The following is a 12,719-nucleotide window of genomic DNA, read 5'->3' as shown; positions in this document are numbered from 1 at the left end:
TTAAGGACGCTGTTGCGTCAAAAGAAAGTGGTGATACGGACAAACCTCAGCACAAACAGGGATATGCAGCACAGAAGCTCAGTTAGCCATTCCAACCCCTACAGTACAACGAAAACACGAAAAGATAAAGCGACCACCAAAGCAAACTCTCCACTTACAAACTTGCTCGGACGGGCAAACACCTTTGCTGTTAAAAGCCAGCCAGCTCCCGTCACTCCACGCGGCACCATCCTGTCAAAGTGCAGCACCACCAGCGCGAAGTTGAAGTGGCCAGTGCAACTTAGCGCAATGTTGCGTAATATCAGCGCGCTCATTCGCCGAAAAGCGCACGTCTCCTCCAGCCAATGGCGTCCGTCCACTAATTATATCATGCCGGGTCTGTCTGCGCCCCAGCTTCCACATCCCGTCGCACTCGCACTCGTCGATCCGCGCCTTTAGCGCCAGACCACCGCAACTCTCGCTCTTCCTCCCCCTCCTCCTCACCCGCCATGGGCGAAGTGACCGCCACATCGCTGGCCGTGGCGCTCTCGGCCGCCGCAGCCGCCGCCTTCATCGTCCAGCGCCAGCAGAAGAAGAGCAAGAAGTGCTCGAAGCCCTGCAAGGCGCTGCCCTTCCCCAAGACGCGCACGCCGCTCGAGCGCGTGCCGCTGGACCAGCTGCCCAAGCTCAAGAACGACCTGCTGCTGCGTGCGCTGCGCGGCGACCGCACGGAGCGCGTGCCCGTGTGGTGCATGCGTCAGGCCGGACGGTGAGCACCTTATGAGCCGTCTGCGGCCCCCAATGGACCGGGAATCTTAACGTTATTGCCCTCTTTTGTATGTATGGACAGCCACCTGCCGGAGTTCCGCGAGCTGCGTGACATGGGCTACAACTTCTTCACCATGTGCGGCGTGCCCGAGCTGGCGGTGGAAGTGAGTCTGCAGCCGCTGCGCCGCTACCACATGGACGCCGTGATCATCTTCTCGGACATTCTGGTGATCTCGCAGGCCATGGGCATGGAGGTCAAGATGGTGCCCAAGGTGGGCCCCGTGCTGCCGCAGCCCATCCGCACGCCCGAGGACATCGACAAGCTCGACCTGAACCCCAACATTGAGGACACGCTGGGCTACATGCTGGACGCGCTCAACCTGGCGCGCCAGAAGATCAACGGCGAGGTGCCGCTCATCGGCTTCGTGGGCGCCCCGCTCACGCTCATGTGCTACATGATCGAGGGCAGCGGCAGCCGCACCAAGGCGCTGCTCAAGACCTTCCTGTACCAGCACCCCAAGGCGGCCCACAAGCTGCTGCAGGGCATCACCGACGTGTGCGTCAACTTCCTGCTGGCGCAGCAGCGCGCCGGTGCCCAAGCGCTGCAGGTCTTTGAGACCGTGGGCGCTGAGGTGCTGACCCAGGACCACTTCTACGAGTTTGTGTTCCCCTACCTGGTGCAGATCGCGGACCGTGTCAAGGCGGAGACCCCCGAGACCCCGATGGTGTGCTTCTGCAAGGGCACGCAGTACGCCTACGAGAAGCTCGTCGCCACCAAGTACGACTGCATCGGTCTGGACTGGCAGTCCGACCCTGTCGAGGTGCGTCAGCTTGCTCGCGGCCGCGTCTCGCTGCAGGGCAACATGGACTCGAGCGTCATTTACGCGTCGACGGACATTATCTATGACGAGGTCAAGAAGATGCTCAAGCGCTTCGGCACGCAGAAGTACGTGGCCAACCTTGGCCACGGCTGCTTCCCGGATATGGAGCCAGCGCACGTGGACGCCTTCATCAAGGCCGTGCAGCAGATCTCGCTCGAGATGAATTCGCGTTAGGCGCCGCCCGTCAGGTTGGGCTTGTATTGGAATAGAAACGAGGGGTGCACGCAGGAGGCATTCCTGAAAGGTATAGCGTTGTCTTTAACTGCTCCGAATTAACAAACAATCAACTAGCTGCTGCAAGCATTGTCGGCGAAATGTTGAGCGCATCTGCAAAAATCTAACGCGTACATGTACAGCATCATGTGGCGTTAGTTGGTATAGTTAAGTTGCCCAAATCCTGATTGTAATTACCGTGAACATCTTGCCGATATTGTCCATCCTTCGCCTTTGCTCCTTCTCCAGCACCGCATTCTTGGCACGTAGCTGCTCAAGCGCTATTCTCTGGTTGTTCGCTTCAGCCTCTACAATCTCGCTTTTTTTCACCAGCAATGCGATCTGCGATGACACGCTTTGAGTTTGCTCTTCGAGCCCGGAGCGTACCTGCATTTGCTGCTTTTGAACTGTACTCAGTGCTTGCTCCATGAGTTCCAGGTCATCCGCTCGCTGTTGCGCCTGTGCGCGAGCTTCTGAAGCTTGCCTCTGAGCAGCCGTGTCGAAATCCTGCAACCGGTCTAGCATGTCGTCGACGTGCTTCTGCCAATTTCCGCGCAAGCTATTCGCCTCCTCACAAATTTCCGAAATGCGACTGCCTGTATCGCTTTTCACTTCGTGAAGCTTGTCCTTCACGTCCATTACATCCCGCTGCAGTTGCTGCATCCACTCAATATTGTGGCTGTGTGAGGCCTTGAGAATCTCGTTATCTTTTGCCCAGTCTCGCTCCTTGAGACCCCATATCTCCATCGTCCGCTTTAGTTGCATTACCTCGGTGTGAGTAGCCTTGTGCATTTCTCCTTGGCGCACCACTTCTGCATCGAGATCCCCAAGTTTCCGCGTCATTTCCTTGCGCAGGCCGTCCACTTCAGCCATCAGCACGTCTGAAAGCGTATCAAAGGCACTGCGCAGCGCCCGGATTTGCGATGTCAGAAACTCGAATGTGGCTTGAGACTCCACCTCCAGGACCAACTGATCAGCCGCCTCACGCTGCAACTCCTTCACGGCGCGTTGCAGCTGATGCATCTCTGACAACGGCTTCTTAGTCTTGGCGAGGCGCGAAGCCGTCGTTTGCTTCAGCGATACCGACATCTCCACTGTGGTGTTTCAAAGTGACGAGGAGTTTTCAAACTGGGCGGTTAGTCAACGGCCTGGTCGAAGTGGCGAGAACTGAATTGGAAAGAAGCGAAGAGGCGGCAATTTGCTTCGTCAAGAATGCTGCGCTTGCAGCAAACATGTGACTCCACCGTTTAGCAAGCTCTACACATTAACAAACAGGAGTAAGATAAGGAACATACCCGGAGCTGGCCGTATACAGCTAGCAGCCAGGGATTTCATTTCATCCAGGAGCCTCGCGAGCTGAAAATGTACATACGGTCGAACTGCTTCCTGCGCTTGATGATAACTTTTGCTGTTTCCGGTATTATGTGCTGAAATGTATTACGTGTATCGCAGTCCATAGTCATCCTCTCCATCGAGCAGCGACATAGCCTCCTTATCCTCTGCTGACAAGGTCGTAGCTGCTACCTCCGGATCTGGGTCCCACTGATAGAGCACCTTACCGGCAAAGATGATCAGGAATGCAAATACGTCCACGAATACTGACGGTGGAATCCAGTTCCGCAGACCATCGTGGAGGTTGATGATGCCAAAATTGTCGGGGTCGACTTGATACCACGCCAATACCACGAACGAAGTCAAAAAGCCCACAAGCGTGCATCCGTACATTGTGGAGACGCTGGTGAGCCGGATGAGCTGAAGTAGCAGCACATTCACGACGATATTGCTGAAAACGTAGAGAACGAGGATTGGAAGCCCCAACTGGAAATGCACACACGCACGTAAGAACATGGAGCTGCGCGAATGATCACAACCTTCACTTACGTAGCAGTGATCCGTAGAAATCTCGCTTTCTCCTTGAATCAGGCACATTAATCCGCTTGTTTTTTGGTCGAGATGTAGAAACTAAACAACATAATAAAAATATCAATGTGCTGGCGACTCGATCTGTACACGCGATAGTGAGAAGCTTCGTACCTCGGCGTCAAAGATGAGGGGTGCTGCTAGCAGTCCGGCTATAAACTGATTGACTGAAACCCACGCGTTGAGGTACGACATATCCACTGGCTGGTCACGAATAACGCGTTCCTTGTAAAGCATTGACACTGAACCCGGGATTGCCGCCAGAAGATAGAACACACTAGACATTTGCAACACAAAAATTGTCAGCATTCTCGACTATGCAAAGTGAATTGTAGCTCGTACCTGTTCCATCCAATTTCTCTGTCGTCGAAATCTTTGCCCTGGATGCTATTTCGACAAAGAATGTCAGCGAGAATACAAACCGAAATTGCAATCCTATGAACGTACTCTTCAACACAAGGTATCAACGATAGGATGAGGCCGCCCGTGATAATTAGCATGCCGATAACTTGGGGACGTGTATATCTATCCGGCAAAACCCAGCATAAAAGGCATCACCATCGGCTGCTCCACGCAACTTTAGTTTGAATCAAAGCGTTCGTACCTGACACCAAAAACTAGCGCCGACATGCAAGCTGATATGGGGATAGAAGCTTGCATGAACAAAAGTGTCTGTGTTGGATCTGTCCTGCCTCCTGCAATGAATAGCATCAACCCCTACGATTCACATCGAGCCGCGTACAGAACACAGAATCCGTGAATACTGATGTGTTTCCGAATCTAGTGTCACCAGGCTTCGAAAGCTCACGTGAAGGAGGTCCAGCAGCCCCATGACGAAAAAGTGAAACTTAGGGAACTCCATGCCGTCGTCTTCCACAAGATCCTGACAGCACAGCCACGTTTCAGAATCCACCTGCTTTCACCTTACAATAAGCTCCACCGAAACATACATCATGCGTCGCCTTGTAGCTGACGATGCAAAACATCGGAGGGATGTACAGGAACGTCATGAGCTGGCACAAAAAGTATCTAGCCACACCACAGCCTGGAGTCAGCACATCTATTGCGTCTATCTCGATCACTCCGGCCCCGTATCCAACGAGCAAGCTGGAAGTCTGCACACCTGTACGACTCCATCCGGTCCACCATGACCTTGAACAGGAACCTCTCGGACGACATGGCCACCAGCAGCAGCAAAATGGCCCCGAAAGACAATAATGACTACTCACCAAGGGCAAGAGTAGCAATTAGGACGCATGTAAAATAATTTGCCGACTGCCAGTTGAAGAGCTCTTTTTGCCACTAGGATCGGATCCTCGCCGTATTTCCAGCGGGCATGGACGCACCTTGCGCGAGCAGATGTGGTAGGACTTGCCGGTTCTAGCGTCGATGCCCAGGTGGATGAAGGGCGGCGTGCTGAACGTCATGGCGCTGCTCGACGCGAGGCGGACGAGCTCTCCCCTCGACTTGCGCTTTGGCTCGGGCTCCGTCTGATTCTATTAGAAACGGAATTGGGCCAATCAGGGCCGTACTTGTCGCATGTTTCTGAATTACTAATTGACAATTTCTCAATGTGAAATTAGAGATGTCCAACCAATAATACATTAGTATTTTAAAGAAAATTGTTTACATTAGAATTAGAAATATTCTTGCTATAATTAGCGAAAAATCAAAATAATACTTTATAATTTATATATCTATCAGAATGTATAAAATAGAGGGTTCAGTTTTTATTGCAACAATATGGAGCGACGAAAATGGCCATTTTGGAGGAGACACCGTACTGTGCGTGAATAACAGTATAGTGATTTGAAGGGCGAACTACCAGAACGGCAACGAATTACCAATGCAAAACTGCGAATTGCGGGTGGCCAACCCATTTGTTTTCGTAATTCACCCAAGCTGCAACTTAGTTTTCGAAAGCATGCGACAACTACGGAGTCGAAACCGCAAATGCTTCTGTATCTTCCAACCAAATTATTGCCTGGATAGGATGCATGCATATATTGGTACGATGGCACACCGTGCTGCAACAACATGCAGATCGATAACGAACTAAAAGTTGACAAGTAAGTCGAATGGCCTTAATCATAAGTCGAGCTAGGCCCGTTTGTTGCTATGTAGCTGCAAGCTTACGGATATTCTTGGTGGTGTCGCCTACTACAGTAGATTGGGAGCTACAACGGGTTGCGCCATGAAAAAGCTGTGGATCGAAATACTTCCCGCCCTTCCCAGCCATTGAAACGCAAGAAGAGAAACAGGAATTTTGCGGTGTACTATATAAGCCACAACTTCCCGTTTATAAAACAACAATGGAGAGAGCGAAATGCGTGATGTACTCCTCAACGGGAAGAGGGTTTTAATATCGCTAGATAAATTTGAAGCTTGGCAAGTGCAAGTCCATGAGCCAGCTTCGTCAATAAACGTGGACCCCGACGTTAATAAAGAGCTGACTCGGGAGTTCATCCAAAGCTAACTCCTCGAAATGTACTCGGAAGTACATACAGACAACAATCCAAGTCGAAGTGTTTTGTTAGGTATGGACCATTTTACAGTATCAGCATCATTATTTTCGCTTCGGTTTTTGGTTTTGATCCGCGTTACCACCAGGAAATAATGGATCTTGCGATTGTTCTGGGTCAGCACTTCCTCAGCTAACAATAATGCGGCGTGTAACGGACGCGGGGCGAAGCGATGGCACGGCCACTCGGTCGGTGACTTCTTAGTACTCCGGTGCGAGGTGCAGTATGGGCGACGTAGTGCGTCCGGGCGACATGCAGCTGTCGATGGCCAATGACAAGGCCGCACAACTTTCTCAGAAAGGCTCAGGAGGGCCTGAAGAGGCTCGCCAAGCTGCACCAGCTGAACTGGAACCTGCCGGTAATGCTGCCGTGGCACATCCGGAGACGAAGGAGAACAAGTGGAAGCTCGCGTTCCGACAGCTCATGTTCATGAAGCGCATGAACATGCAGTTCAATGACCGAACTAAAAACGAGATCGAGCTACGACAGCAAAACATCTCGGTAAGTTGGTAGTTTAAAAAGTGGAGTCACAGTTTGGGGAGGGCTAAAGTGTGGGATGTTGTTCTGGTAATGCAGCCGACTTCGCTGATTTGCAGTGTACCGTACTTTAACTCGTTCTCGGCGGGTGAGATCAAAGCTCTGGTTACGGCTAGCTGCCGTGTGAGCTTACGCCCAGGCGAAATGGTATCCCTGAGTCTCGCAAACCCCTCGGTGCAGCAGGAGGGAGACTTTTGCATCGTCATTAGTGGGCACTTAGCCTTGGCGAAGACCTCTGTCCCCAGTGCAATGGCGATTCAGCAAGCAGAACTCTATCCGCAGCTGAGGCTTGGCATTGGTGATTATTTTTCCGTTCAAGCCGCATCTGACATGAAAGTGATCGCGATGGAGCTGGCAGAGTACCTGACGATACCCATGAAGGTGCGCCGTGGATTCCAACATCAATTGTGTAAAAATGGTATGCATAACTTACTTACGATGCACTTTGCGTATTAGTCAATACTTAAGATCAATGCAGCCAGTTGCGCGCTCATTGACGCAGAGAAGAACGATCTGATGCCCGAGCCAAGCGAGGTAAGTTCTACCACTACCGTTACCCCCCTCGTCCCAACTTATCAGGTTTTGTTTGCGTGGCAATGACAGATGGAGAGCTTCAAGAAGTGGGCCCTCCAATTCAGTCTAGTACGGCAGCGGAGTGAATTTCCCACAGCCGAGACAGGAGGGTTTGCCCATTGTTCAGTGAAAACGTTTTGCAAGGAACACTTTCCAAACATCACGCCGGAGAACGAGTTGGACCACACACTCGAGTACATGAGAAATGCTCTGACTTCCATTTTCTCGGCTCGCAAAGTGAGGATATATGCACTCGATGAAACGGATAGACAGCTGGTTATCAAGGTACGCCTTTCATTACAATTGACGGCTACATTTACGTCTTGCTAACGCGTATCCATCATTTGAACAGTTTTCTGATGAGAAGCTATCAAGGCGGAGTGTAGATATTACCTCAAGTGCAGGGCTGCGTGTACTTGATAGTGGCGGTCCTGTTTGTATTGTGGACGCATTGGAGTTAATACGCGAAGAGATTGGCGAGAATGACGTGGCACGTGAGTTGTATAGACCTGGGACGATCATACTTGCAGCTCCATTTTTCGAGTTTGATTCGATACACGCTAATGGGGGCTCAATGGAGACGACCAAAATCGTTGGCATCTTGGAGGTCGTGATTGACTCTAGCGATCACGAGTCAGTATCTGCAACTAGCAACGATGACTGCATCCTGAAGTTCGTCACGGAGGAGATTGGTCGGTATCTCTTCTTTCATTACGAACGCTTTTTCCACGTATCGCCACATTCCCATTCGCCACCACTTCCTTTTTCTACTGCTACGGGTGGCAGCGAGATCGAGAGTACAGAGATGTTTCCTTCTCCACCGGAAGGCCCAGTATCGCAAGATCACCGCCAGCTCGTATTGACCATTGGTAAGGTGAATCTGAATGTCTCCGAGCCTGTTACACTCGCGAAGATTAGCATCCAACATGGGTCTACAATTCTGTATGAGACGAGTACGCTACTGCATTATGAATCACATTCTGACTCAAGTGGGGAGAAGACTCATTTATCTTCAGCTGCGCGTGAAATCACTTGTGACCCGAGTGGTGGTATCGAAATGGGATTACGACTGATCGATATCCCTCATGGCTCACACTTGAGGTTCACCTTCACGACCAAGACAGGGGAAGTGGTTGCGTGGAGTGGGCTTCATCTATTTGACTTTGGACACACTTTACGAACTGGAACTACGTTAATGAACGTTTTAATGCTTCCAGTTGGATCGATCATCACCCCTCTCGACATTGAAAACTGCTTACGACATGAGCGTCTAAACCACCAGAAGGTTGGTGGCATGGAGATTGTTTTGGAGTGTTCGGGTTCGTGTCCTCAATCGTTCGCGTTCTCCAGTCTGTCTAGGAAAAAGAGCATTACCTTCCGGGCATCGATCTTTTTCAAGGGCGACAACAGTGAAAAAAGCAACGAGGGCCACGAGGCTGTCACCCTAGAAACAGATAAACAGAAGCTCTTACAGCGGCTGCGACGGGACCCCCTTATCGATCTATCCACGGGCGATCGAAGTTTCATTTGGACGTCACGGTTGATTCTCAAGGACGATTCCGCGCTGCTACCCGCATTTCTACTCTCCGTTGATTGGGGAAACCGCGAGCAAGTTTTAGAAGCCTACCGCCTCTTGTTGCACTGGAAGCAGCCTACATACCTTCAAGCCCTCCAATTATTGAGCCCGCTCTACTCAGACCCCAAAGTCCGCGCTTACGCCGTGCGATGCATGCACGCGCTTCCTGATTATCGGTTGCAACTATATCTTCTCCAGCTTGTTCAAGCGCTAAAGAACGAGCGCTATCATGACTCGGCGTTGGCGCGTTTCCTTTTGATGAGGGCTCTGATGAATCCATCGCAAATCGGATATTTGCTGTATTGGTTCCTAAAGGCTGAGGCTCACAACCATCAAACTGCTGAGCGCTTTAACCTGATAATTTCCCAATACCTGCAACTTTGTGGTAGCTACAAGCTGGAAATTCGGCAATCCGTATACGTCATGAAAAAACTCGAAGAGGTTGCAGCTCTCGTTAAAAATGAGTCTTCTTCGACAGCGCGCAAGGGTAAGCTTCACGAGGCTCTTCGTGCTGTTGTCCTGCCCGACACATTTCAGCTTCCTCTACAACCACGATCATATTGCAACAAAATTATCGTGGATAGCTGCCGCGTGATGGAATCGAAAAAGCGCCCACTTTTCTTGCAGTTTGAAAGCGCCAAAGCTCAGCATGGACGGCCTTACGTGATTTTCAAAGCTGGCGATGACCTTCGCCAAGATCAACTCGTTCTTCAGATTTTACGCGTGATGGATGACTTGTGGAGAGAAGCAGATCTTGATCTCTGCCTTCTACCTTATGCTTGCATCTCCACCGGAGATGAAATCGGCATGATCGAGGTTGTTGGGGATTCCGAGACGCTAGCAAGCATCATATATGCGCGGCATGCAAAGTCACGTACGAAACTCGGTCGTAAACTCAACGCAGCAAAGGACGCCCTAGTTAAGGATGGTGTTCTCTCGGATTGGTTATTCAAGCAGCCGAGTTCCCCTGAAGCCAAAACTCAAGCAAAATCTGCAGATCTCGCTCTTGACTCGGTATCACCAAATGGATCAGCACATAGCATCCCAGCAAAGGAGGAAGAGCGGACACGATCCGTCTCGTCCTGTTTCCCAATGTCTCCTCGGAGACGTAAGAAATCCACATCCAGTCGAGACATTGAAACAACGCAGAACTTCATACGTTCCTGTGCTGGCTACTGTGTAGCTACGTACGTCCTTGGTATCGGAGACCGCCACAACGACAACATCATGTTGCAGCGTTCGGGTAAGTTCTTCCACATTGACTTCGGACATTTCCTGGGCAACTTCAAGTCGAAGCTGGGTGTGAAGCGTGAGCGTGCCCCGTTCGTCTTCACGCCATCGATGCTGGACACTATGGGCGGCAAAAAGAGTGAAAACTACAAACACTTCCAGCAACTCGCATGCGACGCCTTCCAAGTGCTTCGAACCAACTCGAACTTGCTCATCACGTTACTGGTACTCGCACTCACGTGCGGTATCCCGGAGCTCCATAGCGCGAGCTGCATCAAGTGGGTGCACAAGACGCTGATGCTCGATCTGCCCGACGACGAGGCCTGTGAAGCCTTCAAGAAACTTATTCACGTGGCACTGCACACCACCACCACCAAACTCAACGATGCAGTGCACCTCATGGCTCACTAAGCTCACAAGTGACCGACTAAATCTTGGTTCGCTGCAACCAAACTCCCATTACTTGATATAAAGCAAAACTCATCATCAATAATACACCTTTCATCGCCAATTCACTGCACGAACATGTCATCGCTGCGCTGGTATTGCTTCATCACAATATTTCTTTTCTTCATCACCATGGTTATCACCTCAACGACCCATACCCTATCCGACACAATAATATTCCTCACCAGCATTCCCGTCCACTTCAATTTTCTATCACGCTTCGTACCGTGGTCGACAGTTTTTGCAATAAAAGTGCGTCAGCAATTCGCATCCAACAAAAAAGTCAATCAATCCTCAGCCGCAGAGACCAGAACCGTTCTGGCCAGGAGCTACTGAGCGACGCCATGCAGGACGACGCGGCGCAGCGCACGGTGCTGCGCTCCCGCCGCAACTCGGACCTGGACGACGACCCGGAGGTCTACGGCACGCAGCCCGGCAGCAACTACGAGAACCGCAAGTGGAGCATGGAGGAGACGGTCGAGGTGGACGACGACAACGAGGACCAGTGGATCAGCAGCCCGCACACGCTGACCGCCGGCTTCCTGCTCATGCTCTGGATCGTGTACGCGGCCTTCCACGAGCCCGTGCAGCCGCTGGAGGACCCGGCCGAGCAGTTCGCGGCCGACGTGCGGCGCGGCGTCAAGTACGCCTGCGTCTTCTTCCTCACGTACTGCAGCCTGCAGCTGCCCGACGGCCACTTCGTGCGCCCGCACCCGATCGTGTGGCGGCTGCTCACGGGGCTCTTCATCCTGTACGAGATGCTGCTGATCCTGCTGCTGTTCCTGCGCACGAGCGACGCGCGCCAGTTCATGAAGGTCTTCGACTCGAACCTGGGCCAGGAGCTGCCGGAGACGTCGTACGCCGCCGACTGCCGCGTCTTCACGCCCGAGAACCCGGACTCGCCCATCGCCAACATCAGGGCCACGTTCTTCGACCGGTTCGTGATCATGCACTTCTTCGGCTGGATCGTCGGCTCCATCATGGTGCGCAGCAAGATGATCTCGTGGATCCTGAGCGTCATGTTCGAGCTGTACGAGATCACGTTCAGCCACTGGCTCGCCAACTTTAACGAGTGCTGGTGGGATCACCTGTTCTTCGACATCTTCACGTGCAACGCGGCGGGCATTTACCTGGGCATGAAGATCTGCAGGTACTTCGAGATGCGCCGCTTTAACTGGGTGGGCATTCGCAAGATCCCCAACTTGAGCGGCAAGGCCAAGCGTGCGTTGGCGCAATTCACGCCCGCCTACTGGATGGCGTACGACTGGAAGATCTTCCGGTCGGCGGAGCGATTCTGGCGCGTCATGTCGATGGTCACGATCCTGTCGGTCATGATGCTCAACTCGTTCTTCCTCAAGACGGTGCTGTGGGTGCCGGCGAGCAGCAACGTCAACATCTACCGCCTTGCGGTCTGGTACTCGGCTGGAAGCTACGCGGTGGCGGAGTACTACATCTTCTGTTCGTTTACCATGAGCTACCACGGCGGCAAGAAGATGCCTGTGAGGAAGCTGGGTCCGCGTGCATGGCTGGGTATTGCCGTCGTCGTCACTGAGGTTCTGGTGATCTTCAAACACGGACAAGGCATGTTCACGGAGCCCTTCCCGATGCATGTCAAACTCATCTGGGCAGCGATTTTTGCCGTGCTCGTGGTCGGCTCTACGATCTACTTCAAGTTCTTGAACAAGCCACTGGACGAAGACAAGAAGACGCAGTAGAGGATTCGAGAGTGGCAACACAAGTGTTGCCAGGTGTAGGTATAAAGTGAGAGCTCGAGGGCAGCTAGCTAGCACTGTGTTGCCACCGACAGTTAGAAAAGCAGCAGATAGAGGCACCATTTCGCGAAACCAATAGAGCGCCGTGGCAATGCCGCATTTTCATTTTACATTCTGCTGCTACTGGCATGAAATAAAGGCAAAGAAGTCCTGGAAAAGCAAACATGCGGTCCATTAGATAAATCTGATTACATGCTAGCGAACGCTCATCGGGAAGTGCTGCAACCAACACGAGAGATGGTTGCAAACGCGAAGGCACGCCCGGGCCTAACTCGAACCGAAAACGCGGGGGAACCCAAGC

At 52.0% G+C, this 12,719-nt stretch overlaps 5 protein-coding genes across 5 annotated transcripts; 3 read left to right on the top strand and 2 right to left on the bottom strand.

Annotated features, from left to right (window-relative positions):
- Window positions 1-488: 488 nt before the first annotated feature.
- IUM83_07594 (uroporphyrinogen decarboxylase) lies at window positions 489-1,802 on the top strand (the record flags this gene model as incomplete). Its single annotated transcript, XM_067931906.1, has 2 exons — window positions 489-748; window positions 830-1,802. The coding sequence occupies 2 exons, from the start codon at window positions 489-491 to the stop codon at window positions 1,800-1,802; spliced, it is 1,233 nt and encodes a 410-aa protein (XP_067786388.1).
- A 109-nt stretch (window positions 1,803-1,911) lies between these two features.
- Window positions 1,912-2,930, bottom strand: IUM83_07593 (Drug/Metabolite Transporter (DMT) Superfamily; the record flags this gene model as incomplete). The annotated part of the gene is made up of 2 exons (XM_067931905.1): window positions 1,912-1,965; window positions 2,040-2,930. The coding sequence occupies 2 exons, from the start codon at window positions 2,928-2,930 to the stop codon at window positions 1,912-1,914; spliced, it is 945 nt and encodes a 314-aa protein (XP_067786479.1).
- Window positions 2,931-3,278: 348 nt separating this feature from the next.
- On the bottom strand, window positions 3,279-5,188 carry IUM83_07592 (Drug/Metabolite Transporter (DMT) Superfamily; the record flags this gene model as incomplete). Its single annotated transcript, XM_067931904.1, has 8 exons — window positions 3,279-3,659; window positions 3,876-3,961; window positions 4,104-4,141; window positions 4,209-4,286; window positions 4,366-4,478; window positions 4,570-4,644; window positions 4,712-4,774; window positions 5,108-5,188. 8 exons carry the CDS (start codon window positions 5,186-5,188, stop codon window positions 3,279-3,281), a joined length of 915 nt encoding a protein of 304 aa, XP_067786412.1.
- A 1,320-nt stretch (window positions 5,189-6,508) lies between these two features.
- Window positions 6,509-10,610, top strand: IUM83_07591 (Phosphatidyl inositol kinase (PIK-B); the record flags this gene model as incomplete). Its single annotated transcript, XM_067931903.1, has 6 exons — window positions 6,509-6,784; window positions 6,860-7,201; window positions 7,277-7,354; window positions 7,424-7,678; window positions 7,746-7,887; window positions 10,153-10,610. 6 exons carry the CDS (start codon window positions 6,509-6,511, stop codon window positions 10,608-10,610), a joined length of 1,551 nt encoding a protein of 516 aa, XP_067786390.1.
- Window positions 10,611-10,990: 380 nt separating this feature from the next.
- IUM83_07590 (phosphatidylserine synthase) lies at window positions 10,991-12,361 on the top strand (the record flags this gene model as incomplete). The annotated part of the gene is made up of 1 exon (XM_067931902.1): window positions 10,991-12,361. The coding sequence occupies one exon, from the start codon at window positions 10,991-10,993 to the stop codon at window positions 12,359-12,361; it is 1,371 nt and encodes a 456-aa protein (XP_067786478.1).
- Window positions 12,362-12,719: the final 358 nt, after the last annotated feature.

Source organism: Phytophthora cinnamomi (assembly GCF_018691715.1).
Source record: "Phytophthora cinnamomi strain GKB4 chromosome Unknown Contig68, whole genome shotgun sequence".
Lineage (NCBI taxonomy): Eukaryota > Oomycota > Peronosporomycetes > Peronosporales > Peronosporaceae > Phytophthora > Phytophthora cinnamomi.
This window is presented reverse-complemented; position numbering and strand designations above follow the sequence as displayed.